We start from the raw sequence: 26,548 nt of genomic DNA, 5'->3' as shown, positions 1-26,548 counted from the left end.
AGTGTCATGTAGAGAATTAATAAAACTGACTAGAAAGTGATTCAAAGTAATTACAATAATTTGTTTCATTTATGAAAAATTCAGAATAAAATCGGCACTTCTGACACCAAGAGCAACAATTATATCATCGAGATTATGATTATTTTTTAGTCGTGAAAATTATTTTCAGAGTGATATTTGGTGCTATGGTTGGTGTAAAGCCAAGAACTGCCTACACTCTTATCAGAATAATGTAGATTGCCTGGGAATAGCATAGGCCATGCACTAAATGCACAGGGAGTATAAACCCATATTTTTACAAAAGTTTCTTTAATCTTACTATCAGTCTGAGGTGCTAGAAAGAGATATGAAAATATGTAATTTACCAGCATAATTTATTCCAGAGATAATCTCCAGCATAACTTATTCCAGAGACAATCTCTTTAAAGAAAACAAAGCTCTCAATATGCCTGTAATTTCAGCAGTAACATTCAAAATAAACTTATGCTTTTCTCACAATTTTCGCTTAATATTCACAAGTGAAACAATAACTCGCCTCTTATTCTAAGAACGTGGTAAAGGTGAAGGCCCATAGGGTTGTGAGACGTCGAGGCTCCCACATTTTCTCTAGACAGTTGGCTCACAGATGGCTGTAAATTTCTCAACCTTACGCATTAGCCGTCCTTTACCCCACAGGAAGATTCCTGGTAGAGGCTGAGTCAACCCCAGGGCCATAATGCAGCTGGAAGGATCAGGTAAATTGAAAAAATCGACCTCATCAGGATTAGAACCCACAACCTTCGAGCTTGGAGCACTGCCTCAAACAACTACGCAACCGTGTGTCCCCTTCTAAGAACTTACAAAATTAAATTACCTATTCTCTAAAAAGTAAGGAAAAGCTATCCCTGTAAAAGGCCATGAAGGCCCATAGGGTTGTGACATCAAGACCCCCACATTTTCTGCAGACAATCACCTCACAGTTGGCAGTAAGGTTGTCAGCCTTACACGTCAGCTGACCTTTACACCCCAGAAAGATTCCTGGTACTCATTTCTGTTAGAGGCTGAGCCAACCTCAGGGTCATAGTGCCTCTGGAAGGATTAGATAAATTGTAAAAATCCACCTATACTCTTGCAAAATACAATTTATATCACAATGATTTCACAGAGAAATTAAAACTATACAATCATTTGGAATGTGATGCACTGAACATGTGAAAAAAATTGGTTGTGTAGTCAGCTTCAGACCTAGGGAAAGAATGGCCAGTACCAAACAAATAAGAGACTGAGTGTGCCCCAGTGAAAATGTGGCCATAGTGGCAAAGATAACAAAATCTCTCTCTTGTGGAAATTGAACCTTGTCATCTATCCTACAGACCAAGGGTTCTTAAAGTGCAGGTTCAAAAAAGGGTTAATTTTAGGTGTAAAATAAGGGGGGGGGGAAATTATAAGCCTGTAATATATACTTTGAAATACTGTGATATCATTAATTTTGCTGAATATTTTCTTTCAATGTGACAGTTTTATTTGAATATCCATCAATTTCAGCTGTATAAGCTACTTCTGTACCTATAGAAACCTTACTCTAGTAATAGTCATGCTTTCATAGCATTCCATACCCTTTTCCTTATATTGTGACATGATGCCCGAAGGCCAGAATATTGGAGCCAGAGGAGACGTCTAATGCTACACAACGGCTCGATAAACAAGTTTCTGTGGCAATAGATATGCAAGCAACAACAGAGGAATTGTTGGAAACGATATTTTCTATTCGGTCCGTGCAAAGTGGTTATAAAGAAGAGTTCAGTTGAGAATCAGAAGTCAATTTCCAGAATTTCAAAAGAGTAGTTAGGAACATTCCTCCAACAACTTCCACAAGACTACATGGCAAAACATCCCAGACAATAGCAATCTTCCAGCCACTGCCATGAAATGCCCCATCTTATTCCTATAGAATCTGAAAGTGTGGACTGTATTTCCTAGTATTATACTTAAGCATCCTGTTGCACTCTATACGATAAATGATACAAACTCCATCCCAAGTGCAAACAATATATATTATATGTCTTTGATCTTGTTCTCTTCCACACTACATGTTTCGGCCTCTATCGGCCATCATCAGGTGTATACTCTTAACGTTGCTGCTACACTGAACCCAGTCTAAAATTGAACATTTAAAAACACATTGTTATTTTCTTCGTATTATCAACATCTACCTCGTTGATATGTGTCTGGTATGTAGATTATATTGCACACGTCAAATTTTGATTTTCCTGTAGAGCACTATAAAATCTTTAGTTATGATTTTAAAATCCTTTAAAATTTCTCTAAATTTTAAATTTTAAATTTATACAACTTTATATACTTTATACAACACTGAATCCTATATTAGATAAAAGTAATATATCCCAAAAGGGGTCAAGGAGCAATGAATGACCAAACCAAATTTATAGCCACACTGAGACTTACCCTTGAATAATCTTGCAACTAAATCTTTTACGGCACAATTATAGATGCATGCCTGGCTGTCTTCAGGTCCAAAAACAAAATTATATGTAAAAGAATGGTCTGTTCCTTGTACTTGTACCTGAGGTTCATTAGGTACTTTATGCAAACACAGTTGACAGCCTCTAGAAATTTCGCTGTCAACTAATGGTCGGATCCGAAGAGCGACCTGCACTGACATACCATTTTCTGTCATCTGAAATAAATAAATATTTAGGAATCATCTTCAGACTTAGAAACTGGAGGATACAGAATCCATTTTAAGCATTCTTTCATTAACAGACTCCTTTGTACTGAGTTGTTCTTGAGAAGCTGTTACTCAGGTACAAAAATTTTATGGAATCCAAAGTCAATTAAAATATTTATAACCGCCTGCCACTGGCCACTACCCTGAGCCAGATTCATTCAGTCAGCACTCTTCCACCCCGTTTCTTTATGATTCATTTTAATAGTATCCTCACAATTACTTTCTTCATATGGGTATCTTTCCTTGAGGTTCTCCTAACAAACATTTGAAAGCATATCTCCTCTCCTACGCATGCTATATCTTCTGCTTGCCTCATTATCCTTGATTTGATCATACTAACCCAGAGGCCCAGATATAAACAAAGCTAGGCAACACAGACCCAGCACCTGTGTGCCTGCCTAATTCAAACTATTTCCTGCAGCCTGGGCCTGCCTAGTTCAAACTATTTCCTTCAGCCCGTGATTCCACATGTTGTCATCCAGAGCAATGTATTGTGATATGATGAGCTGTCAAGAAGGCCAGACAATAAGACATCCATCACTGGTCAACAGCTAGCAATTTCTATGCAGCAATGCCTAGGAAATCGTTGTCCCGGAGATGAAAGTCTAACAGTGGGGTTCCCACTTTGACACACTTTGAAGTACTCCTTCACAATCAGAAGCGTGATCTGTGGTGTGTCATTACTGCTGCATGAATAGTACAAGCAGTATTTTTGATGAGACTATCAATTCAGTGATATGTCAATGACATTCTTTGGCACCTTTAGGAGAGCATTACAGAAAAAGTAAGCATAACTTGGTTATTTTTTCAAAATGGTACCACAGAACACACCCATAACTATTCCATTTATGTTTTAAATGAGGTGTTTGAAGACAGAATAATAAGTCAGAGAATGCATCCTGCAAGTCTCTAGACTTCTATCTCGGCGAATTTTATCTGTCAGGAAACCTGTAATACATAGGGCATTCAAATAATTCCCACATTGGATGAACTGAAACAAAATGTCTGTGAAATTACATCCACTGGGGTCAATGAATTCAAACTAGTATGAAACAATCTTTTCCTGACACTTGAAGTTTGTTTAAGATGTGAAGGAAGACATTTTAAATATCTATCTTGATGATGGGATCTTTTAACCCTATTGTCATGATATTCAACTGAAGTCAAACAAGCACACACTGCCATACAGTGCGACATTCAATTTCAGCCCACACCAAAATATAATTTTCTCCCCTTGCTGTGTCATTCAGCTTCATTCACTGAGCTTTGAAAATGCAATTCTGTTCCTCCTGGCTGACAGTAGGTCAGGCAATACGGTACTTCAAGGAAGATTCTGTTCATTGTAGATTTTTAAATTGAAACACAGTAAAATTTACTTACTGTCAGAGTGTTCAAAATATTTATATACAGTTAAACTCCTTCTAATTACTGCAAAAGAGAAACAGAAAACAATTAGATAACAGGTTTCATTGTTGAGTTAGTAAATATAATCACAATCCCAAGTTGCCTGACTCCACGCATTTACATTAATTTCCAATTTTAAGAAATCAGATCTATAAACAACTGATTTATACAAAAAGTTATTGTGCTAAATCCCATTACTATTCATGTTCAGGGATAGTTATATCATGTTTCCATTATTATGGTTGCCACTTCAGAAGCTTTCAACATCTTGACTGTCTTCAAGGCTTCCAGAATGCAAAGAAACACACCATACCATAATTTACCAGATTCTTAATAAACACCAAATCATAAGACTACTACCGATAGGTTGACAACATATTGATTGTATACAATGAACTACATATGAATATCAAAAACACACCTTACAAGAGTTTAATAATGTACATATAAAATTTACTATGGAAAAGGAAATACAAAATAGAATCAATTACCTTGGTATAAAAATTATCAAGGAACACAATAAATTAAAATTCAACATATATCGTAAGCCCACCACCAAGGATTCCATTATACATGATTCTTGCCACCCCAATGAACACAAAAATCAGCAATAAACTACGAAATAAACTGTAAGAACACACATCCCATCACCCAAGAAAATAAAGATCGAGAACTGACAATTATAAATGAGATACTAATGATTAATGGGTACCAACAACTACCCACAAATATCCAACGTCAAAATAAAGTTGCCACAAATTCTACATAAACACCGCTAAATACACAAAGGGAAAAAACAAAATGGGCCACCTTCACATATTTTGGACCAGAAACTAGAACCATCACTAACCTGTTTCGAAATACAAACCTTAAAATTGCCTACAAGACAACTAACATAAGGGGCAGTCAAATGAAAACGAGTCACCACGCATGACTCACATGGAGCGCAAGTTGGTAACCCTGGAATTTGCTTATGGTACAAACATCTGGTAGGAACTTGGGAAAGCAGTGACAATGTGCCCTTGCACACTAGTCGTTTCTTTATTGTGCTGGAAGTAAGGTTAGCGCTACATGTGGTTGTCCAACATCAGTAATGAAGGTGGGTAAAGAAGAACAGTGTGCTTTTTGACTGCTGATGAGTAGGGGGACAAGAAATTCATCGTTGCATGTCTGTTGTTTACAGCAAACACAGCATGACACATTGGCATGTGCTGGGGTGACATAAAGAGATTACAAGAGGGATGTGTGTCACTCCAAGATGATGCTCACACAGGACAGGCTCATCATGTCATCACTCCTGATGTTACTGCTGCATTGGATGATCAAATCTGGGCAAACTGACAGATCAATGTGGAAGAAATTAGTCTTTTGATGGGAATAAGTCACGGTTCCGTACACACCATTGTGACAAAACGCCTGCTGTACCGCAAAATCTGTGCGCAGTGGGTTCCACATCAATTCATGGAGGAACAGAAGACTCAGAGAATGGCTGCATCACTGGGTCACTTGCAACAATACCATGAGGAAGAGTATGCTTTTCTGTCCTGTATTGCCACTGGGGACGAAACTTGGTGCCACCATTTTGAACCTGAGAGCAAACAGCAGAGCTAACAGTGGAAACACGTGAATTCTCCCACACCGAAAAAATCCAAAGCTGTACACACAAGTGCCGGTAAAGTGATGATGATGTTCTTCTTAGACTGCAAGGGTCCTCTGCTTGTCGAATTTCTGGAGCATGGGGCCACAATCAGTGCACAGCGCTATGAAGACACTTTGCAGAAACTGAGACGTGACATAAAGTCAAAACGCCCTGGAATGCTATCGAACGGCATTACCCTTCTTCATGATAATGTGCGCCCCCACACTGCCAACTGTGAGGGATGCGCTACAGAGATTTGGTTGGGAAGTGCTTCAACATCTCCCCTAGAGCACAGATCTCTCCCCATGTGACTTTCACATTCTTGGAGACCTGAAGAGAGACATCTGTGGACATCGGTCTGCATCGGACGAAGACGTGTGTGGCTGGGTAAAGATGTGTTTCCATAGACAAACCACAAGCTTTTTCAAAGATGGAATTGACTGTCTTATCTCCCAGTGGGATAAATGTATTAACACTTTTGGAGATTACTTTTGAGGTAAGAAATGTTCCTTGATATGTTTTGGCTTCTGACCCGTTTTCATTTGACTGCCCCTCATACAATCAAACACCATTTGAAACTTAAGGTAATACAGGAGATATATACAACCTGAGTGGTATATACCAGCTACAGCGCGGTGAATGCCCACTCAAATATATTTGACAAACAGGACACACATTCAAATATCACTACAGAGAGCACATTGATGCCATCAGGACTAATGAACAACATTCAAAATTCGCACTACATATTTTGGAAACTGGACATACATTTAACATGATGGACCAGACCATGAAAGTATTACATATAGAAAGGAAGGGACCCAAACTCAACGCTTTGGAAAGATATTATATATACAATATAACGAAGAAGGGTCTGCAGATGAACAGTACGTTCACCAACCCCACATTTGATATTCTAGTAAAAACACACACACCAAATCACCCCATCCCTTCCCCATCTCTCCAACCATCCACAGTATCCTTCTCCCTACCTCATACCACTCAACCCTTCATAAACATGCCCACATATACAGATACGCCCCAAACAAGTAGTCTAGACCGAACCGCTACAACATAGCGACAGCATCAACGCAGGGAGCAGCCTGTACATATACCATTCATAAGAATAACCTAACATATGTAAGTACATATACCAAATAACCTAATGAGTTTAATAACATCACACTCACAAGCTTCACCTTATAATAAAATAATTAAACTGTTACGGATCACATACAGAATAATTAGCATAAGCTCTATAAGACATTACTAAGGTCATGACTACATGACCTATCCCGTGTTAGAAGATTCTGATATGTGGGTGCCCCACGCTATAATCGCTTCTACCATCATAAAACCAGGTCAACACGTAGCGGTTGCAGAGTTTTACCACAAAACACAATTTTAACTTTCATGTTTTAATCTTTGGTTTCTAATTTTAATCTTTATACCTTTAATTTTAAATTTTATTATCCAAGGATTTTCAGTTTTAAATTTTGACCATGACTCAATATATGAATTCATGCATTTAAATAATTTCAAGATACAAAAATGATCCTCATTTGAAGAATTAGATGAAAATTAATTGCAATTCAGCAGCTGAAACTGGAGCATTGTATGCCTGATGATGACCCAGTATAAGGGTCAAAACATTTTGTGTCTGTAAAAACAGAATAAAAGCAAATTTTGATACAGTAGTCTTCTTTGTTTTTTAAATACAGAATATTGTTGTGTAGGCTGCATATCTTATATACTTTTATATATCTTAAACAAGAAGTTCTGGGAAGAACTAATCACCTACATTCCTTTCACTATAAATTTGTATCTAATACAATAAGTGGTGCAATAATATACTCGTCTGTTTTTACAGAACATGAATTGGACATATAAAGCAATTTAAATGTTAAACTTGTTGAGATGGCTTCAGGTAGCATAAAAAACATAAGACATTCTATGACGATCAGTTCAGGCATTCAAATAAGTGATGGTTTTGTGGCTGTTGATACAATGAAATAGATTGGTTATGATCTTAATAAAATCAATTACAATACATATGACATATCAATCAATTTTATCTGTCGTTACCACTGTGTTTCAGTCCATGGACCATCATCAGGTGCAGACATTTACTTATTTGTCATCTGCTTACTCAAAATTCCTGCATTACTAAGGAGGGATCTAATGCAATTTCATTCAACTCAGTCAAGATTTGGATAATTAAACTCTTGATTACAACATGTTATCATTCCTTGCTGATATAAATTCATCACCAAAGTAGAGTGAGTCAAGAGCAGTATCATTAAAGCTACTTTAAACTGTTTTCTATTCATGGATAATCATTTAATTCTAAGTAGGCGCTAAATGCCCACTTTTGTCACTGCAGAAAAGACTCCTCTTTGTTAAGAGCATAAGGACAGCACAATAGATCACTGAAGGTCGCAATGCAAGGGCGAGATTATTATGGGCCCACCCCTTATGCAAAAACCATAAGGACAGAAACTTCTCTGTGAGAAAAATTTGTCCCCTATTAACTTCACGAGCCTCAAGCTGGCTTAAAAACGTATATAATATGTAAAAATGTGAATTACCTTCAAAAGAACTTGAAAGCAAATATCCCACTTCAGTATTACCATATTAAACATTTGGATTTCTGATTAGCTATATGTAAATGTACATAAATTCCCGAATATTGAAGTAAAGTCTGGTTCAAAGCCAGGGAGGTGGCAGCCTTTAGGTTTCCTTATTATTTTCCTCCAGCCATCTAGACAAATGTTCACATGGCCAACAGTAAAATATTCACATTCCCTCCTCTTTACTGAGCAATCTATGCTAGTATTTCAATACAGGTAAGGGCAAGAGGCTACTTACATATATGTACAATTATACAAAATATTCAGAAAACCCAAGGTTGTCTTATAGCACTGTTTCAATACTTGAATCTCACAAATATTTGCAGAAAAGGACAGTATACGGACAAAAGTCTATAACAAAGATAGAAATTTCACAATATTATCTTTAAGCATCCTGTTACACTCTACACAATATATGACACAAACTCCGTTCTAAGTGCAACAGTTTATTGTAGTTCTTTCTTCTACACTACATGTTTCGGCCGTAAATGGCCATCATCAAGTGTACACTCTCACGTAGCTGCTACACTGCACGTAGTTTAAAATTTAAAAAAACACTAGTCTTCCCAGTTGTTCATTTCTCCGTTGCTAACAGGTTTCGATATATCAGAATCCTCCCCGCTGATATCTGTCGGATATGAACAAAATCTTTGTTAACCTACACACGTCAATTTGATTTTCAAAAACTGGCACTTTTAAAACTTTCAATACCAATTTAAAAATTTATTTAATTTTTTTTCAAATTTTAAAATTTAAAATTCTCAGGGTTACTCGCCCAATGTCTGTAGTGCTGCAGCGGCTACTTCTTGTTTTCAGCACTGTTCAGGTATTATTCTGTGTAGGCTCCCTGCGTGCGTGCCGCATGCAGTGTAGCTGCTAGGTGAGAGTATACACCTGATGATGGCCATTTACGGCCGAAACATGTAGTGTAGAAGAACGGAAGACGAAAGCCATCTATCTTATTAAATCCTTACGAGATTTGGTCAGTCTTCCAATTTTGAGAAGTGTATATTTTGCAAAATTTGAATCTTTATTGAGATATGGTATTATTTTTTGGGGTTGTGGTCAAAAGGACATTCAAACTGTATTTATAATCCAAAAAAAATGCTTAAGACTGATCAGAAGAGTCAATAACAGGGTATCGTGTAGAGAATTTTTTGGTGAATTTAAAATTTTAACCTTAACTTCATTGTATATCTTTGAGACGTTGTGTTTTTTAAGGAAAAATAGGATATATAACATCTCGTATTCAGATGTGCACGGTTATAACACAGTACATAAGCAGAATTTGTATGTCCAACCATGTAACACCTCACGTTGTAAAAGGAGTGTGATTAACATGGGAATAAGATTGTATAATAACTTGCCCTCTCAAATAAGAAGTATTCAAGAGTTCAAGGTTTTTAAGCGTCAATTAAAGGATTACTTGTTGTGCAAAGCTTTTTATTCCCTTCAAGAATATTTTTACAAGAATTAGCGCAATAATAGAATAAAGATACTTGGGTAATTTATTTTAGCTATTGCATGTAATTTATAGTTTAGCTTTTGTTGCCTAATTATACTCATCCACTGTTTTATCATATTTAAAGGACTTATTATGTTATTTTTCTATGGTTTTTTATACTATTAGTCATTTGATGTGATGTTTTTAATCTTATATATATTTTTTTTTATAAAAAACTGACTTGTCCAATTGTACATAATGTAACAGTTATGGATGTTAAATCAATCAATCAATCAAAGAACTACAATAAATTGTTGCACTTAGGACGGGGTTTATGTCATATATAGAAATTTAAAATACACGAACACATCACAAATTTCCTACCTACCTTCCTATAGACGTCCGGATTTGAAAACACCACTCAGCAATATTCAGACAGTTTACAGTCCAGTGACACGAATTACAGAGCGATTACTCGAACCTCTTCAGGTTTTCATAAGCATGCTCGTTCAGTTATTTTATTTTTCTCTCAAACATAAATACTATATTCACGAAAAGTAACACCGACCGTTACGAACTTCACCGCCAGAACACTAACGCCAAAGTTTGAAACGAAAACCAAGGGACACCATATCAGAGAAATTATGTCACAATATGGGAAACTAAACTCTTTGAGCACGGACATTACCACTAGACCACACTAGACCACAAAGGCAATAGGTGACATAATCCATCACAACCTAAAATGACATACTTAGTGATCCGTGAGGTCCGTGAGTATGTAGTTATTGCATATATACTTTACGTAGGTATTGACCGGTATGACCGGTATTGATGCGTGTTATATAGGGATCCATGGTCATTACAGATTGTTACAATTGTTATATTGGTTGTTGCCAATTGTGTTACGCAGATATTTGTGTTTTTTTGTTTGTTTTTTTTTTTGTCATTTGTAAACAGGTTTTTTTTTAATCATCCAAAGTATTATATTTATCTAGTAGTAAGTGTCGTATGTGTCTCAAATTCTTCAAAGATGAGAAAAACATCGAAAGACAAACGTGATATATATTACAGACTTGCTAAGGAAGAGGGCTGGAGGGCACGGAGTGCCTTCAAACTTCTGCACCTGGATCAGCAGTTCGGTATCTTTAAAGGTATGCGTGAAGCGTACCATTAAATCTCGGCGAAATGTTGACGAAAATCTTCTGCTTCTACCGGTTCTCACGGTCTCTTTGCTTGCAGATTTCTTATATATTTTTTCTTCTACCCTGAAGATGGAGGCGATACGTTACTCCGAAACGTCGGTTAACACCACATATGCACGGTGCAAAATCCCAGAAGACTGCTTTCTTCATAGTTCATTCATGTTAGATTGTAAGCTTCGAACTATTGTGGTCAAGGATTGGGAAATTTTTATTTTTTTCTTTAATTGAGTGACAATTTGGAGAAATGATTTTGGGCCTTCAGATCATGGGGTTTAATTCTGATGAACTGGAACTGGGAGATCCGCATGGGTAGCATGCAATAGCAACTGGGAATGCGAGAATCTTCATACCATTTAACAGCCTGTCAGCTCCATCTTCAGGGTCAAATAATAAGCCCAGCAAGAAACCAGTTTGAAGCAAAAAAGCACTGCATGTAACACCATTATGAGAACCTAAAGTCCTACATCTTAATATTTGCTTTAGGACAGAGGAAAACCAAGAGAACCTTTGTTAGAATGACTAAATCACGAGTTTCTTCTTAATAATATTTGAAAACATACATTCTATCTCAGTGGAAAACACTGCATATCCACTGTAAAGACCAGTTGGTTAATACATTTTAATGAATTTGATTTGTTTCATTTTGGTCTTTTATAATTGTACATTTTAATGAAATTGCAATTGTTCATTTTCACAATCATATGAAACACATATATACTTTCCATGGGTAAAATGCAATTTCTTAGTGTTAAAATAGTACTAACTACTGTGCTTAATGTGTTAAAACAATAATGTTAATCTCATAAACTGAGTAAAATTTGAAATACTTTTGTGGTGTGAACCACTTTGCAGTCATACTCTGCTCCTTTGTGGTTAGGTTTGGATTGATTTTATTTTGCTAGTTCACATATAATTTATTTATTTGTGTTTTTATTTAATGTTGCTGTATATCATTGAAGGGTACAATAATAATGAATTGGAAAGGATATGGAAGGAAGCATTTGTGGCCTAATTTTAAGTACTGTCCCAGGATTTTCCTGGAAAAACAGGGGAACCATGAGAAACCTCAACCAGGGAAGCTGATGTCTGGTTGAGATTCATATTCACCTCCCAGATGCAGGTCAGAATGTTATTGCTTGAGCCACCCTGCTTCGTAGTTCACATTTAGGGGACCCAAACTGTATTCTCATATTCATTTCGGTTCCACGAGTCATGGGGATTTAAAAGGTCACCACTCACAGCACCCCCATATGGGTGGAAGGCATGAATACAGCAGGGTGCTGCCAGGTGCCCTGAGGTGATCTTTCACGACACCGGCTAATGACCACCCCAGTGCCCCTCAGCACGATGCCTCACACCTTGGCTTAATTGGTTCGGTCCTGTTACAGTTACTCCTGCCAAGTCCAACGAGTAGGGAGGATGTTGTTGTTAGTCACAAACTCTTGTGGTCTTCAGGGGCATGTGGGAGGGTGAATTGTGATGAAGAAGCAGTGCAGCGCATGTTCACATTTTCTGTTAAGATCACCTGGCAAAGTCCCTAACCGATCCCAACAGTGTCTGCGAGTTCATGGATTGTTCAGCTGCGGTCTTCATGGATGAATTCTCAAAATTTTTCAACACTTTCTGCCTTTTTTGCTGGTGCTTGGTCGCCCTGAACGTTTGTCATCTTCAACTGACACTCGATTGGCCTTGAAATGTCAATGCCACTCAAAAACCACTGTCTGGCTTAAAGAATGTTCTCCAAAAGCCTTACAAAGAATTTCAAGGGTTTTGGTAGTGGATTTACCAAGCTTGTCCGAGGGGTCTCAGGGGCTTCTTCTCCAGGTGTACTACAGCAGGGACATAAAGCTAACCACTCATCTTCATCTAGTGTGGAGGTCAAGAATGGCAAAGCTCCACTCCCCATACATCTTCATGGTGTAGTATTTAATTAAGCACAGGATAACTTAATCTTTACTTTTATTTTATGTAGTTAAGATTCTTCAATATAATGGTGCATCACACTGTCACAAGGATGTGAGAATGCTTTAGATGTGACAGAGGCTTTGTGGTGTTTTAACCTCAACATGGATACATTAATGCACATAAAAGCTTCAGATACCTGTGTTAATTTAATAGTTTGCTTGCAGTATGATCTGTGCCCCTGAGGATGTAGTTTGAGACATGTAAGTCAAAGTATAATATAACAAAGGTTATTATAATAATACATTTTATTGAGCTGTATTTGATAGTTGTAGATTATCTTGATTAGGTTAGGCTAATTTAATTTAATCTTACTGCTTAATGTGATTTTTTTATTTCATCTGGTAAGCATAATTAAAATACAGATTTTTTAAGAAGTTTGGCAGTAAGTTTAGGTGTTGTTTTGCAAGTGTGTTACAGTAAAGTGTCTGCTTAAATGTTGCATGTAATTGAAATTGATAGCTAATGTATGGACACTGTATTATACTTGTGGTTTAATATTATTGTCCTATCTGTGTAGGAGTGACCAGAGCAGTTGATCTGTGTGCTGCACCAGGAAGCTGGAGTCAGGTTCTTGTAAAGAAGTTGAGGTATATATTAACAGTGTTGCAGAAGCAAATTACAAAATGAATAGTATGGTCTTTTGGGTTCTGTAGCCATGTTAGTTTAGAGAAAGCCTGGTGTTTTGGAGGAAAATATTTCCGTCATATTCAGGGTGGAAGAGTAAGCAAAGCATGAAACAAGGATAAGTAGGCAGCAAGCTACTTGTCACCTGATTCTGCTAGTTTAATGCTTGGCTTAATTTTTGACCCTGAAGATGCTGGCAGTATGTCCCCCCAAAACACTGGGCTTTCTCTATACTGTATGGTATTACAGTACCGAAAACAATACTCTTCATTGTCATGCCATGAGAACCTCAAATCCAACAAATTACAAAATGTAGGTAATTCTGTATGTAGACCCCAGAACTTGTATAAAGAGCACTTGAAGCAAGATATGTTTGGGGAAACAGGTGTAACTCCTCATGCAGGCTACCAGTGTTGTAACTGAATGTGTAATACAAAGGTTTCTGGTCTTCATGATATTGTTTTATTAGATAAGTGGTTCCCAAACTATTTTCAAAATCCCTTCCTTGAGCAATCAGAATATGGATATTCCTTCAAAAATTATGATTCATTTCAGGAATTTCTTCCTCTCCTTCTGGACACCCACTTGACTAGAAATATGTCTTTACTGCTGAACTTTTACAGTATGTTACAAATGATATTCCTGCTGGTAGAAATGAGAGCTACTGTAATTGTACTTCTGAAATGTGCAATGAAGAGACTAAGGATTTCTAAACATTTTCAAACACAAATAAAGAAACACTGCATGACTTATTGATTTGTATGTGCATGCCTTACATCAGTATGGCCTTTAAAAGAACAGGCGTTACACGTTTGTTCTGGTGAATCTTCAGAGAAGCATCACATCTCCAAGGGGTTTTTAAACCAAATTTGAAAATCACCGATTACTTGCATATGTACTTTAGGCACAATTATACTGCTCCTGCATCATGTGAAATATGGTCTATCATCTGAAGGATATTTGGTGTAAACAACATATTGTCACGTGAGGGAGCTACTTGTGATGAAATGATGGGCTCTAGTTCAGATGATTGGATTTGTTAGCAGCTTGGTTACACACTCTGTCTTAATGATACTTAAATACAGCACTGTCGCTGATTTACACACACACACACTCTAGTCCTTGCCTGGTAATGTGATTAAAACACAGGAAGTAGCACTTCAGATCACTCCAGATATCTCTGCACCGCAGCGCACGCAAAGCATTCTGAATCATTGGAGGCCAACCTCCTGTATTCTTCTGTATTCCATTCATCTGCTTCTCTCGTAACACTCTGAGAACCTATTCTTGGGAATTCCAGTTTCTCCTATAAACTCTCCATCGGACTAGCGGAAAACGTGCCTCGCTTCAGAGGCATTGCTAGGCAACGCTGCCGAGTTGTTTGCTGCAATGCTGCATAGCAACCAGCACGGTGCAGCTCGGCACAGCACAGAGAAACACCGCTTTCCTTATTGTTGCATAATAGCCATGTTTACAGTTTTCTGTGGCTCAGTGATTCCTGCATGGCATAAATATGCTGCAATATTTATCAATCTGACTTTTTACATTTATATTTTAATAATTACTAGAGGTATGGTATGTGATAGGTTGAAACTACAGTCTTTTGCAAATATGCACCACTAAATCCACTGTAAACTGATTATCAAAGAATGCTCACCTATATGTTAAAAGGAATAAAAATAAAAGATTGAGCATTATAACATTTGTCCCTATTTGAAGCAGTTATTGTCTCACTATTAGTATCCATGTATGCATTGATGTTATTCTTTGTTCACTTGTTTATTTCACCTTAATGCCAGTGCACTGTCCTCTTCTTGCATCTTCTGTCTGCCTCCACTGAACTACTTGATACACAGCATTCTCTGTGTTATGTCTGCATTATGCTGCCTCTCGGCCCAGACTATGCTTCTCTAGGCTCTGCAGCTGTCTTTTTAAAAATTTCACAACTTTGAGAATTCCCTGCTGCTTGTGGAGACATAGTGGTCCTCTGTGTTTCCAGAACAGTAGACTGGGAGCCCAGAGTTGCAATGTTTCTGTTACACAAGAGGCATGCACAGGATGGTGCTCTCCCCCACCATTCTCCCCTCTCACTTCTGTAACAGTATTTTTCAGGGGACAGAATGTTGCAAGAAATAGATCAGATTCCATGGACTAGGGGGCCTTGTTAATTTTATCTTGAACTCTCGACTTTTTTTCTGCATCGAATATAATGAGAACAAAACTTTACCTAAAAGACTATACATATATACAGGCCTTTCAAACCTGTTGCCCTCTCTTGATGTGAATTTTGTGAACTGGGCAGAAAATTACAGGTCCTCTTTATTAATGGATTTTGTTTCAATTTTTCTCGATTTTAGGCACATTTGCAACTCTGTGGAGCACTTTTTAAATGATCAGGTTTACAGGAAGTCCACACGGTGCCTATCATCTGTGATTCCATTGTTTGCATGATACTCCCAAGATGTTCAGGGAGGCTAATACAATCTAGAGATTGAGATGTCATTTGCTGACTTACTGACCTAAGTACTACACTCCAGTGAATAGAACAATAGGCTAGAAGGATTACTACTCTGCCAAGGAAAGAGAGAAGGAGAATTTAACAACAAACAGCAAATGTATTTTCACATGTACGACAGGGTTCTGATTGGTAATTGGATTTATCGCACACTTATACATACATAGTGTATAAGGCTGACAACCTTACCACCATCTGTGAGCCGACTGTCTAGACAAAATGTGGGAGCCTCAACATCTCACAACCCAGTGGGCCTTCAACACCTGTTACATACCTTTTGTATGTATTAAAATATAATTGATCATGCTCCCAAGAGTGTTATTCTTGGTCATAATAGATAAATCTCCAAGAAGACAAATGTCTCAATTGACTTAGCAAATTTGATGGTGGTTGTGGTGGTGGCAGTGACAGTCACCACCACCAGACATAAAGGGAAAAACACAAAGTATGATAGTGACAGCTCAGGGTCAGGCCATCAGTACAAGTATTTTAAGAGAAAATTTAAAAAAATGAGTACATAATAAGACATTACTAAGTCTGTATACATCCACATTTTTCAGTATGCAAGGAATTAGGCAGTAAAACAACAAAACTGATGCTCACATATGCCTGAGTCTGTATGTGAACATGAAGATGTAACAGTATCATGGAATCAAGGGGCACAGATAGAGAGGTCCTGGCAAGTAGGCCAGTCATAATAAGTAAAAGCAAGAAAGGTAAGATTTGCATGTTGATAGAAGTAGCAACGCCCTTGGGCTGGCATGCAATACAAAGGAGACTGAAACAAAATTAAAATATAAAAACTCCTGCAAAGAAACTCAGAAACTGTGGAATATAAAATGCTGTGTCATACCAGTAGTTGTTGGGGCCACATGAATTGTAACTAAGGTGCTAAAAATACCTGGAAGCAATACCAGGAAAGCATTCAGTACTCNAAAAAAAAAAAAAAAAAACAGGGACATTTAATGTAACACAGAAATTTGCTACAATCTTGAAGGCTGAGTGGTGGTGTTCACAGCTGGCTCAGAAGGAAAGTACCAGGGAAATCCCCTGTGATAGGAGGAGGAGAAGAAGAAGATCATATTTTACAGATGTCCCAAAAAGGCAAAAATGTTTTGGGATGGTAAATTAATTTTTAGTTTGATGACTAGGAACTGGTATTCTGAAAGTTATTATATGTTTCCATCAATTAATAATATAAGGCATAACAGGGACTTCGTCTTAGATTTGATGGAAACTGTTTACCATCTCAGGTAAAGAAGGAAGTCTGCTTCATTTTGACATGAATTCACACCTTGATTTAATAAGAGTGCTTTGTTTTTGCCAACAGATCACGTCCCACTTCAGATCTGTCAGAGGTGAAGATTGTTGCAGTGGATCTACAGGCAATGGCTCCTTTACCTGGGTTAATACAGATAGTGGGAGATATCACTAAGGAGGAAACTGCACAAGCTCTTATTAAAGAGTTCAAAGACAGTGCAGCCCAGTTGGTAGTTTGTGATGGAGCACCTGATGGTATGAGAAATTTGACCCAGAGATGACTAAGAACTTTTCATGAATTTTCAGAGCAAAGCACAAGGAAGAAATATATATTTATTTATTTGTTTTATTTTTGTTGCTTAACACTTGGCCTTTGGGTCACTCAGAAAGTCGTACCGTGTGTTCTTGAGGGTCACTAGTTCGATGTTTTCTAACACTGTTCTTCAGATGCATGTCAGCTGGTCTGGCTACTGTATCACTTTCAGGATATTAACAGCTTGATGCAGAATGTTATGTGTGAAAAAAATCCACCTCATTGGGACTCGAACCCATGACCTTCTGGCTTGTAGAATAGTGCCTCAAGAAACTATTCTGCTGCGTACCCGCAGGGTGGATGTATAGATCCAAAATTTCTTGACCTCAGCACTAGTTCGAGGTGAGTGGTCAGCTTCATGCCCCTGCAGCTTTACCCTCGGGGAAAGACCCCCACCCCCAGTACCCATTGGATAGGAGGCTGGGTGGATCACAGAGCTGGTCTAGAAGACTTGGAGAAGAGAAAATTCTTGACACTACCTGGACTTGAACCCTGACCCCTTGGTTGCCAAGCCTGTAGCCAGTCGTTATCCCGGCTCATATGTGAAGATATTTCAGGATTTATTTGTAACATGAGAAATGTTTCCTGGAGAACACAGTGCTTTCAGTTTTACACAAACATGTAGGTCAAAATCATCATGTATATTGTAACATGTTGCGCGACTGAGAACCCCCCTCCTCTCCACGGTAACGTAGCGCTCCCCGCCACTCCCCTCCGCGGTGACGTCACGCGGTGACGTAACGCGCAACGCTAACATAACCGTAATCAACGTCCTACTGTGACGTGGCACTCATTACGCCACAGGCAAGCACTGCAGCTATATAAGTGGATGCACAGTGCGTATCGATCAGTTCGAGTTCGAGTTCCAGTGTGGCTACCGCCGAAGACATTCCGAGTTATAAAGTAACAGCCAGCCGACTACAAGTTGGAGTATAGCAGCCGTCGCGGAAAGAAGATCCGGACGTGTGTGTAATTGTGTAATTGGGAGCGCGTGATACAGTGATACATAGCTCCCCTACTGCCAACGTGTAGACTACTGAAGACAGAGTGAACTGATTTGCGCATAGGGTTATAGATCGTGAAACCCCGCAACAGTGTTAACAGGTTAATGCGATTAGGGTTATAAAGTGTGAAACCCCGCAACTGTGAGATAAGTAATTGTAGCCGTTATTTGTAGATTGTTAAATAAACCAATTAACCATCTCTACGGCGTCTTCAGTAACGCGAAACACGTTACAATATCAAGACTATTTGTATAATAATGTGAAATTATCAAAAATTTTATAAACAAAAGTACAACAGCCTGTGGCACTGTGAGGGCTAAATCATGCTTTCTACAACCTACTAAAGGAGCCAGAGACTTGAAAAAAGTGAGCTATTGTCCCAGAGGAAATGTGATATGATGATTCAGGTATGGAAATAAAAAATTGTGTGAATGATAAGGACGAAATAGTTGACTTGCTTACACAATATGCTTTGGCTCTGAGATCCTGGCATTTAGTGAAGTTCAGTCTGCTTCATTCAGACATATTTTTCAAACAAATTATGCACATCAAAAATTGTTTTGTGTTTGTTGCTACTGTAATTTCAGGAATGATCACTGCTGCTTGTGCTTGGCTTGTAAGTGAAAAATTGTCTTCAGACACGTTGAATCAGAAAAATATACAAAATAATTTACATATATAATGTTGTTACACATTCAGTCCACTAGGACGCTGAGAGTAGTCAGAATAGTGACAGGTTACAGGCTGGATGATCGCTCACTCCTGTAAAGTGTCATGGATAAGAGTACATGGAGCTAGATGGTGCTTAATTAAGAACAGGGACAACTTTACTATACCTTTGCCTTTTTGAAACCAGGGTATGGCTTAACAAGACATTTGATTGCCTGCATTATTTGTGATACTCAGCACATTTGTATTTTAATCCTTCGGATGACACTTGCTTTTTGTGTAGCTCAAGAACACATGGTTTAAGCTTTGTGTTTATTATAAATGTTTATATACTACTCTGTCCAAAAAGTATCAGACCTTGGACCGGGAAAACAAAGTTCTGTATCTGGGTGGTTACAATACCTAATCCCCTTCAAAGTAGGCCCCTTGTGACTCCACACACTTAGCCCAGTGGTCCTTCCATCGCTGGAAGCAATTCTGGAAGGCTTCTTTTGGAATGGCATGCAGTTGCACCATCGTGTTCTGTGTGATGTCCTCATGGCTGTCAAAACAGGAGCCTTTTAGCAGTGTCTTCAATCTCGGGAACAGCCAGAAATCTCAAAGAGCCACGTCAGGAGAGTAGGGAGCCTGGCAAACCTGCAGAATGCCATGCTTGGCCAGGAAACCCTGGATCAGGTGTGATGAATGAGCTGAGGTGTTGTCATGATGCAGCTGCCAGTTGTGTGTGTCTCACAGCTCCAGTCTTTTGCACCAAACTGCATCATGAAGATGGTGGTGGACTTCTTGGTAGTACTCCTTATTGACAGTTTGGGCTAGTGGTGCATACTCATGCTGCACAACACCCCGGTAATCAAGGAAAACAGTATCACCTTCACATTGGTCCAAACCTGTCGTGCTTTTTTGGGCCTTGGGGATGTTGGATGCTTCCATTGTGACACCTGGACCTTGGTTTCCAGGTTATATCCATACACCCACAACTTGTCGCCAGTGATCACAATCTTCAGGAGCTCATGATCCCTGTTGGTGCACTCCAGCATGTCCTGCGCGACCTCAAGGCAGAGTTGTTGCTACTCCGGTGAAAGCAGCTTGGGCACAAATTTTGCCACCACTCTGCACATGCCCAAAATCCTCAGTTAAAATTGTGTTTGTGGAACCTCTGCTGATCCCAACCTCATCAGCAACTTCCTGGATGGTCAAATGACTGTCCTCCATGATCAGTGTCTGCACTTTTTCAACGACATCAACATTTCGGCTTGTTGACGGTCTCCAGAATGTTGGTCACTGTCTGCTGACATACGGCCATCTTTAAAGCAGTTGAACCACTCCTTAATTTGAGTGACCCCTGTTGCATCATCGCCAAAAGCCTGGTGAATTTTGTGGATTGTTTCCGCTTGGATATCCCCAAGTTTCTGACAAAACTTGATGGAGTATCACTGCTCCAAACATTCTGTCATCTTGAGCAAAACAAGAATGTGACGAACACGCGTTGCACCATTTCACTATCTGGCAGTGTTGCGAGTCAGCAAAAAATCACGCATGCACATGAACGTCCCTTCTACCACTACGCTCAGTTTCCCCACCCTTTGGCCATTACTTACAGCGGCAAAAAATAAAGTTAGATACTTTTTGGACAGTGGTACATATATATCACTGATGAAAACTCTCTTTGATCAAGGTTGTGAACATGCAGTTTTCCTTCTGTTTTCAAATTATTTCAATATTTTGAAAAAAAAAAGTATTATGAGATCACCTTTGTTGTCTGTGTCTCTGTATATGTATCCCCCCCAACAACTCTTGAATGCTTACACAAACCTGTATGAAACCTGGTAAAAATATCATGGTACCTGAACCCATCTCCAGGGCATACTCCATAAATCCCACCAATTAGTAATACCAACATTATAGCCTCTCATATTGCTGAGGCTAAACCTTAATATTGGTTAACACCTGTACCATTCGTCATGAAACATGGCATGTTATTGTGCCACATGAATTCATTGCAATTGCATACTAAATGCATTCCTGCCATTACCACAAGAACCTTTCTAAGGAGATGCCAGTGCATCATATCACTTTATTATAACATTGTGTGTGGACATGAATGATCATGCTGAAATGATGGAACTTTGTTGTATGTATATCCACGTTATGTTGGAGCAAGGGGCTGCGCCATAGCTCAAGTGGTTAGTCGCTGGCTTCCCACTGCGGCAGCCCAGGTCTGGTCAAGTAGGATTTTGGTGGACAAAGTGGCACTGGGGCAGGTTTTCTCCGAGTACTTCGGTTTCCCCTGCCAATCTTCATTCCACTAATTGCTCCACAGTCACCCTCACCTATCATCTGGGGCTGGTACAATGGGCCAGAAGTGGCCGCAGTACAAGAGACTTAGTCCCACCCCACTAGGATTAAAAAAAATTATGTTGGAGCAATGAAATGTAGAAGGTTATGATGGGGTGGACATGTAGCTTGAATAAAGCTGAAAATGCATACCAAATTTTGATGATGAAACTGCTCAGAAGACCATGGAAGAGACTGAGATAACACTTACATGAATTTTTGGGAAGTAAGCGGCTGTGTATCTGGGAATCCAGTACCAACCCTTGGATTCTATTACAACAGACTCAGTTATGCAGCCTATCACTGTCTTTACTGTTGCATGCTCTTTGGTATCTGACCAATAACACAACACATGAGATATGTGTGTTTCAGTGACTGGACTTCATGATATCGATGAGTTCATTCAAGCACAGTTGCTGCTTGCTGCTTTTAACATTACTACACACGTGCTGGCACCTGCAGGAACTTTTGTCGCAAAAGTATTCCGTGGCAAAGATGTATCTCTGTTACTATCCCAGCTTCAGCTTTTCTTCGGCTGTGTTAATATTGCTAAACCCCGTAGCTCCCGCAGTACCAGTATTGGTAAGTAGTCTGATATTAAAATGTTTATACTATGAAAGTCCAACAGAAGACAGGATAGAAGCATATTTTCCTGAAAGGTTCGCACAGTGGCATAATACACATAGGATTACTGTTTCTAGCCTACTCTCCTAATTTTGAAAAAAATACTTGCTTTCTGTGTGTTTAACTCAAACACTCAAAGTCAGAAGAGATGGCCATTGCTAATCAGTGGCTTCGTAAACACATTCCCTTAGTGACAAATACACATATGACAATAGAAGAATGGTTGGACATAGTCTTTTCTATGCAATCTGTGTCATATCAGATATTCAAAATGTAGTCAAAGGAAAGTAGGCAATTAGTTATTCCCAGAATTTCTTTTTTGGACTTTGTCCACTGTCTCAGTGTTCTAAAAAAAGAAAATATGAACATGGTGTTTCAGAAGTTGGATCTGCCACTGTCTTCAGGTGAGGAAGTTTGTTCCAATTCAAAGAGCTAGTATCAGTCACTGGTGTCCAGTAATTTAAGATTTTCTTTTTTCATTGGATCCAACTGAATAGGTACCCCTCATCTGAGGACAGGAGCAGATCCAGCTGAGAAATTGTCAGTAAATAATCCAAGATACACATGAGATTTGAGGTTCTTACAGCAGTGACTTTGAATAATACCATTTTCTGGGATGTGGCATCATATAGTTTGGTAAACATTTACTGACATCCCTAAAAAATTATGAACTTCTGCAGTTTAATTTAACTTCAAACTTCACAGCATCACATCCAAGAAGATAGTATTCTTCAATTTAAGGACCAACTAAAACTATTTATTTCTGACAGTAAGATAAAATATTTCTGGGAAGCAACCTCTCATTTACTACTGCCTTTATCTGATTACTTCAGAGCAGGCAGTTATTCATTGCTCTTTGGTGCCCAGTTTATGGGGAAAAGTTCTGGTTGCAGAAACCTGAAACACAGTACACAGATTTAGAACTACCTCTTTCAGATAGTTTAAATAACTTAATTTTTTGTTACTGTATTTTGATTTCAGAGGCCTTTGTTGTGTGTCAGAACTACAAACCTCTCCCAGATTACAAGCCAACAATGCACAACCCTCTTCTGAATTTATCATATGATGATAAGTGGATATCTGAGGGAGCCAATAAATTTGTATCACCATTTCTTGCCTCTGGAGACTTGCAACCCTTTGATTCTCTCAGATCTTGTACAACAGAACAACATTCACCTGTTGTAAGTAGTGTTACTGTTGTTTATGAAGTTATTATAACACTGTCAGCTGTCATGTAGTATGAAATGAGATATGGAAGAACAGTAACATTCACATGGAAGACCATTAATAAACCTAAGTTAGGAGATCCAGTGGCCTGGTAGGATATGAACCATGTACCTCTGAAATGTGAGTCAGATGTGTCACTATACTAACCTGCTCATTATGTAGCATTATAATATTGTTGATTATTTAATTGTTTATATAATGCAAACAACAGTAATTTAAAATTAGAATAATAGATTAGCCTTCATGCCACACATCATGTGAAATAGCTGTATTCTTGTTCAGAATCCATTATAATTGTACCCTTCTCACAAGAAGCACCAGGTTAAACACTGAGCAGGATTACCTAACTTCGTGGTATGAGATTTTCCTTGAGCAACTGATAAGTCATTAACCTGATCAAAAAATTCCGTACATTTATGGACCTTGCAAGTTTTTCATTCCCATATTCATAAAAGCATACTATTGGATCCTAGCCTGAGCAAGTTGAATCTAGTCCACACCTTCACACCACATTTCTCCAAGATCAGTTTTAATATAATTCTCACCAAGCAGGATGGTGTAGCAGTAGTGCTGTAGACTTGTATTTGGGAGGTTCTTAGTTTGGATCTTGGCCACAATATCAGCTCTCCTGGCTGTATTTAGTCTCTCCAGGCAAATGCTTGGATAGTACCTCACTTAGGCCATGGCGACTTCCTTCCAAATCCATTCCATTTCATCATTAATCAGCTGTCCTTCCTTTCAGTGCTATGTAATCTACTGACAAAGAGTTGTGAGATAATCTCTCATATGTGCCCAAGTCATTCAAGTTGTGAAGCAGTTGGCTCAGGCAGTAATACTTCTACCTTGCATTTGGGAGGTTCCCAGTTCAAATCTTGGCCAGGACAGTGAATATCACGATTGAGGTTTCTTCAGTACCTCCAGGCAGATACCAGGATAATACCTTGAAATAGATAACAGCTGCTTCCTTTCAATTCCTTGCCAATTAGTCTTCCATTAATGGTCCCCCATTCAGTGACATATAGTCCAAGTTAATAACAGAATCTTTGAGTAAACTCTAAAGAAAGTGTGTGTCCCCATGAAATTTTCCAATGAATATTTTGTATTACTTTCTCCAGTGTATGCTGTATCTTCCACTATATTCATTTATCCTGGTGTAATCATCCAAACAATGTTAGGTGAAGAGTACAAATTGTGAAGTTCATCATTAAGTAACTTTTCTTATTCTTCTGAAATACCTTAAAGAGGGAATGCCCAAGTTTCACACCACATAAAAGAAGAGGAAAAAATCTAGTTTCATATGTTTTAATCATTAAGGTTTTAGAAAGGAGATGGGAAGATGCGAGATTCTGAACTGAATTTGATTATCTTTTGATTTCTTCATGAATATCATTTCATTTGTTCCAAGACATTTCAAATCTGCCATATTTTCACATAATTTATTATAAATTCTTTATTGTATTGTATTGAAAATATGTGTTTAATTTTATTTTGGACTAAGTGGGGTATACTGCTCATAATACATATCTCGGATGAAAACTCGTTTAGGAGATGGAACTCTGACATGAAACCTGCTTTGAAGGCCGTTCCATAGCTCAAGTGGTTATTCGCTGGCTTCCCACCACAGCAGCCCAGGTTCAATCCCGGGTCTCGTCAAGTGGAATTTGTGGTGGACAAAGTGGCGCTGGGGCAGGATTTCTCTGAGTACTTTGGTTTCCCCTGCCAATATTCATTCCACCAATTGCTCCACAATCACCCTCACCTATCATCTCGGGCTGGTACAATAGGCCAGAAGTGGCCACAGTACAAGGGACTTAGTCCCACCCCACTAGCGTTAAAAAAAACCTATTTGTGAAATGGCAATTCTGAGAACTGAAATATAGAATATAAAATTGAATAAATTTTCAGTCTGGACTAGAAAAATGAAGTGAAAATTGAGGGAAAACATGAAGTCGCAAAAACATAATATCCATTGAAGTTTAACATTAATCTTAATGGCACTTGGCCAGAGCCATGCAAAAAGTATGTAACTCTGCAAGAAACTTAAAATTAAGGCTCACAAAATATTCACTGTAGTATGAATATACTAAATCACATGGTTTTGTATGTTCTAGCTGGATGCGTGTACAGAGGAAAGAAGTCGGCCTCTTCCAAAGTCATCAGCATGTCCTGCTCCATCTTTAACAGTACCAACATAAAACTTCTAAACTTCATCCTTTGTTTATTTGAAGATTATTGTCTCCTGGGATGTGACACCAGACCCATATTCTTGGTAGATTAATACAAACTTTTGAAGGAATCTGCTGCTTCCATGTTCCGGATAGGAGATGGAGACAGCAGATCCTCCAAAATGTTGCTGTCCTTCTATCAGATTACACAGTATCACATCCCTAAAGTCAGGGTAATCTAGATGCTTGCTGCCAAGAGAGACTCAGATCTCTTGTACTGTCTACTTTATGTAGGTTAATATAACTTGGTACACATTTCATTTTTATACAGCAATGTGATCACAAGGCACAATTTAAAAAGCTTAAATTCCTCATTGGGCCAAAAGATAACTGTGTATTGAATAAATGTAGATGTTATATTTCAAACCAGAAATTAATACTGTCACGTGTTGCCTCTGTAACACATCAAATAAATAGGGTTATTGGACACTTGCTTTTACACACGCAAGTACAATTATGATCACTTATAATGTCTGTGGACTTTTCTTAATCACTGTTATAATTACTTGCACCCCTATCCTCAGTAAAGTGTCTTGGTCCCTTGTTGAAGAACTCTTCCTGCTAGAGTTGAATACAAACTGGCCAACATTGGACTGTCATATCGTGCACTCGGATGCAATAGAGAGCACCTTCTCTCAGGGTTTGATTTCACATATTCTGTGCTTGTTACCGCAGTAATACATTATTCCCGCTATTTCAAGCAATTCATTGGCACGGATATTCCTATGCAACAGTCTA

At 38.4% G+C, this 26,548-nt stretch overlaps 2 protein-coding genes across 5 annotated transcripts in view; one reads left to right on the top strand and one right to left on the bottom strand.

Annotated features, from left to right (window-relative positions):
• LOC111862011 (chromosome-associated kinesin KIF4) overlaps window positions 1-10,438 on the bottom strand; it is a 69,608-nt gene extending 59,170 nt beyond the window's left edge. Inside the window, exons 1-3 of one of the 4 annotated variants that reach the window (XM_023847046.2) lie at window positions 10,234-10,438; window positions 4,109-4,156; window positions 2,446-2,677 (exon numbers count right to left, since the gene is read on the bottom strand). In XM_023847046.2, the coding sequence (XP_023702814.1) occupies window positions 2,446-2,677 (232 nt within the window). In that variant the 5' untranslated portion in view covers window positions 4,109-4,156; window positions 10,234-10,438. Of the gene's footprint in view, window positions 1-2,445; window positions 2,678-4,108; window positions 4,157-8,359; window positions 8,414-8,639; window positions 8,684-10,233 lie in introns of those variants that run through there. The other 3 variants (XM_033750601.1, XM_033750598.1, XM_023847055.2) reach the window with 3 other exon arrangements.
• A 192-nt stretch (window positions 10,439-10,630) lies between these two features.
• Window positions 10,631-26,284, top strand: LOC111862292 (putative tRNA (cytidine(32)/guanosine(34)-2'-O)-methyltransferase). Its single transcript, XM_023847562.2, has 6 exons — window positions 10,631-10,999; window positions 13,533-13,602; window positions 17,485-17,669; window positions 22,107-22,316; window positions 23,340-23,539; window positions 25,697-26,284. The coding sequence occupies exons 1-6, from the start codon at window positions 10,879-10,881 to the stop codon at window positions 25,778-25,780; spliced, it is 870 nt and encodes a 289-aa protein (XP_023703330.1). The 5' UTR covers window positions 10,631-10,878; the 3' UTR covers window positions 25,781-26,284.
• The last annotated feature ends 264 nt before the right edge of the window (window positions 26,285-26,548 follow it).

The sequence above is a fragment of the Cryptotermes secundus genome, unplaced genomic scaffold, assembly GCF_002891405.2.
Source record: "Cryptotermes secundus unplaced genomic scaffold, Csec_1.0 scaffold559, whole genome shotgun sequence".
NCBI lineage: Eukaryota > Metazoa > Arthropoda > Insecta > Blattodea > Kalotermitidae > Cryptotermes > Cryptotermes secundus.
Note: the sequence above shows the minus strand (reverse complement) of the source record. Positions and strands in the feature narration are given on the sequence as shown.

Excerpts from the sequence above, each read along its gene's own strand:
- LOC111862292 (XM_023847562.2), top strand. The coding sequence starts at position 10,879 with ATGAGAAAAACATCGAAAGACAAACGTGATATATATTACAGACTTGCT. Across the intron at positions 11,000-13,532 it reads GCAGTTCGGTATCTTTAAAG|GAGTGACCAGAGCAGTTGAT; the intron begins GTATGCGTGAAG and ends CTATCTGTGTAG. Across the intron at positions 23,540-25,696 it reads CAGAACAACATTCACCTGTT|CTGGATGCGTGTACAGAGGA; the intron begins GTAAGTAGTGTT and ends TGTATGTTCTAG.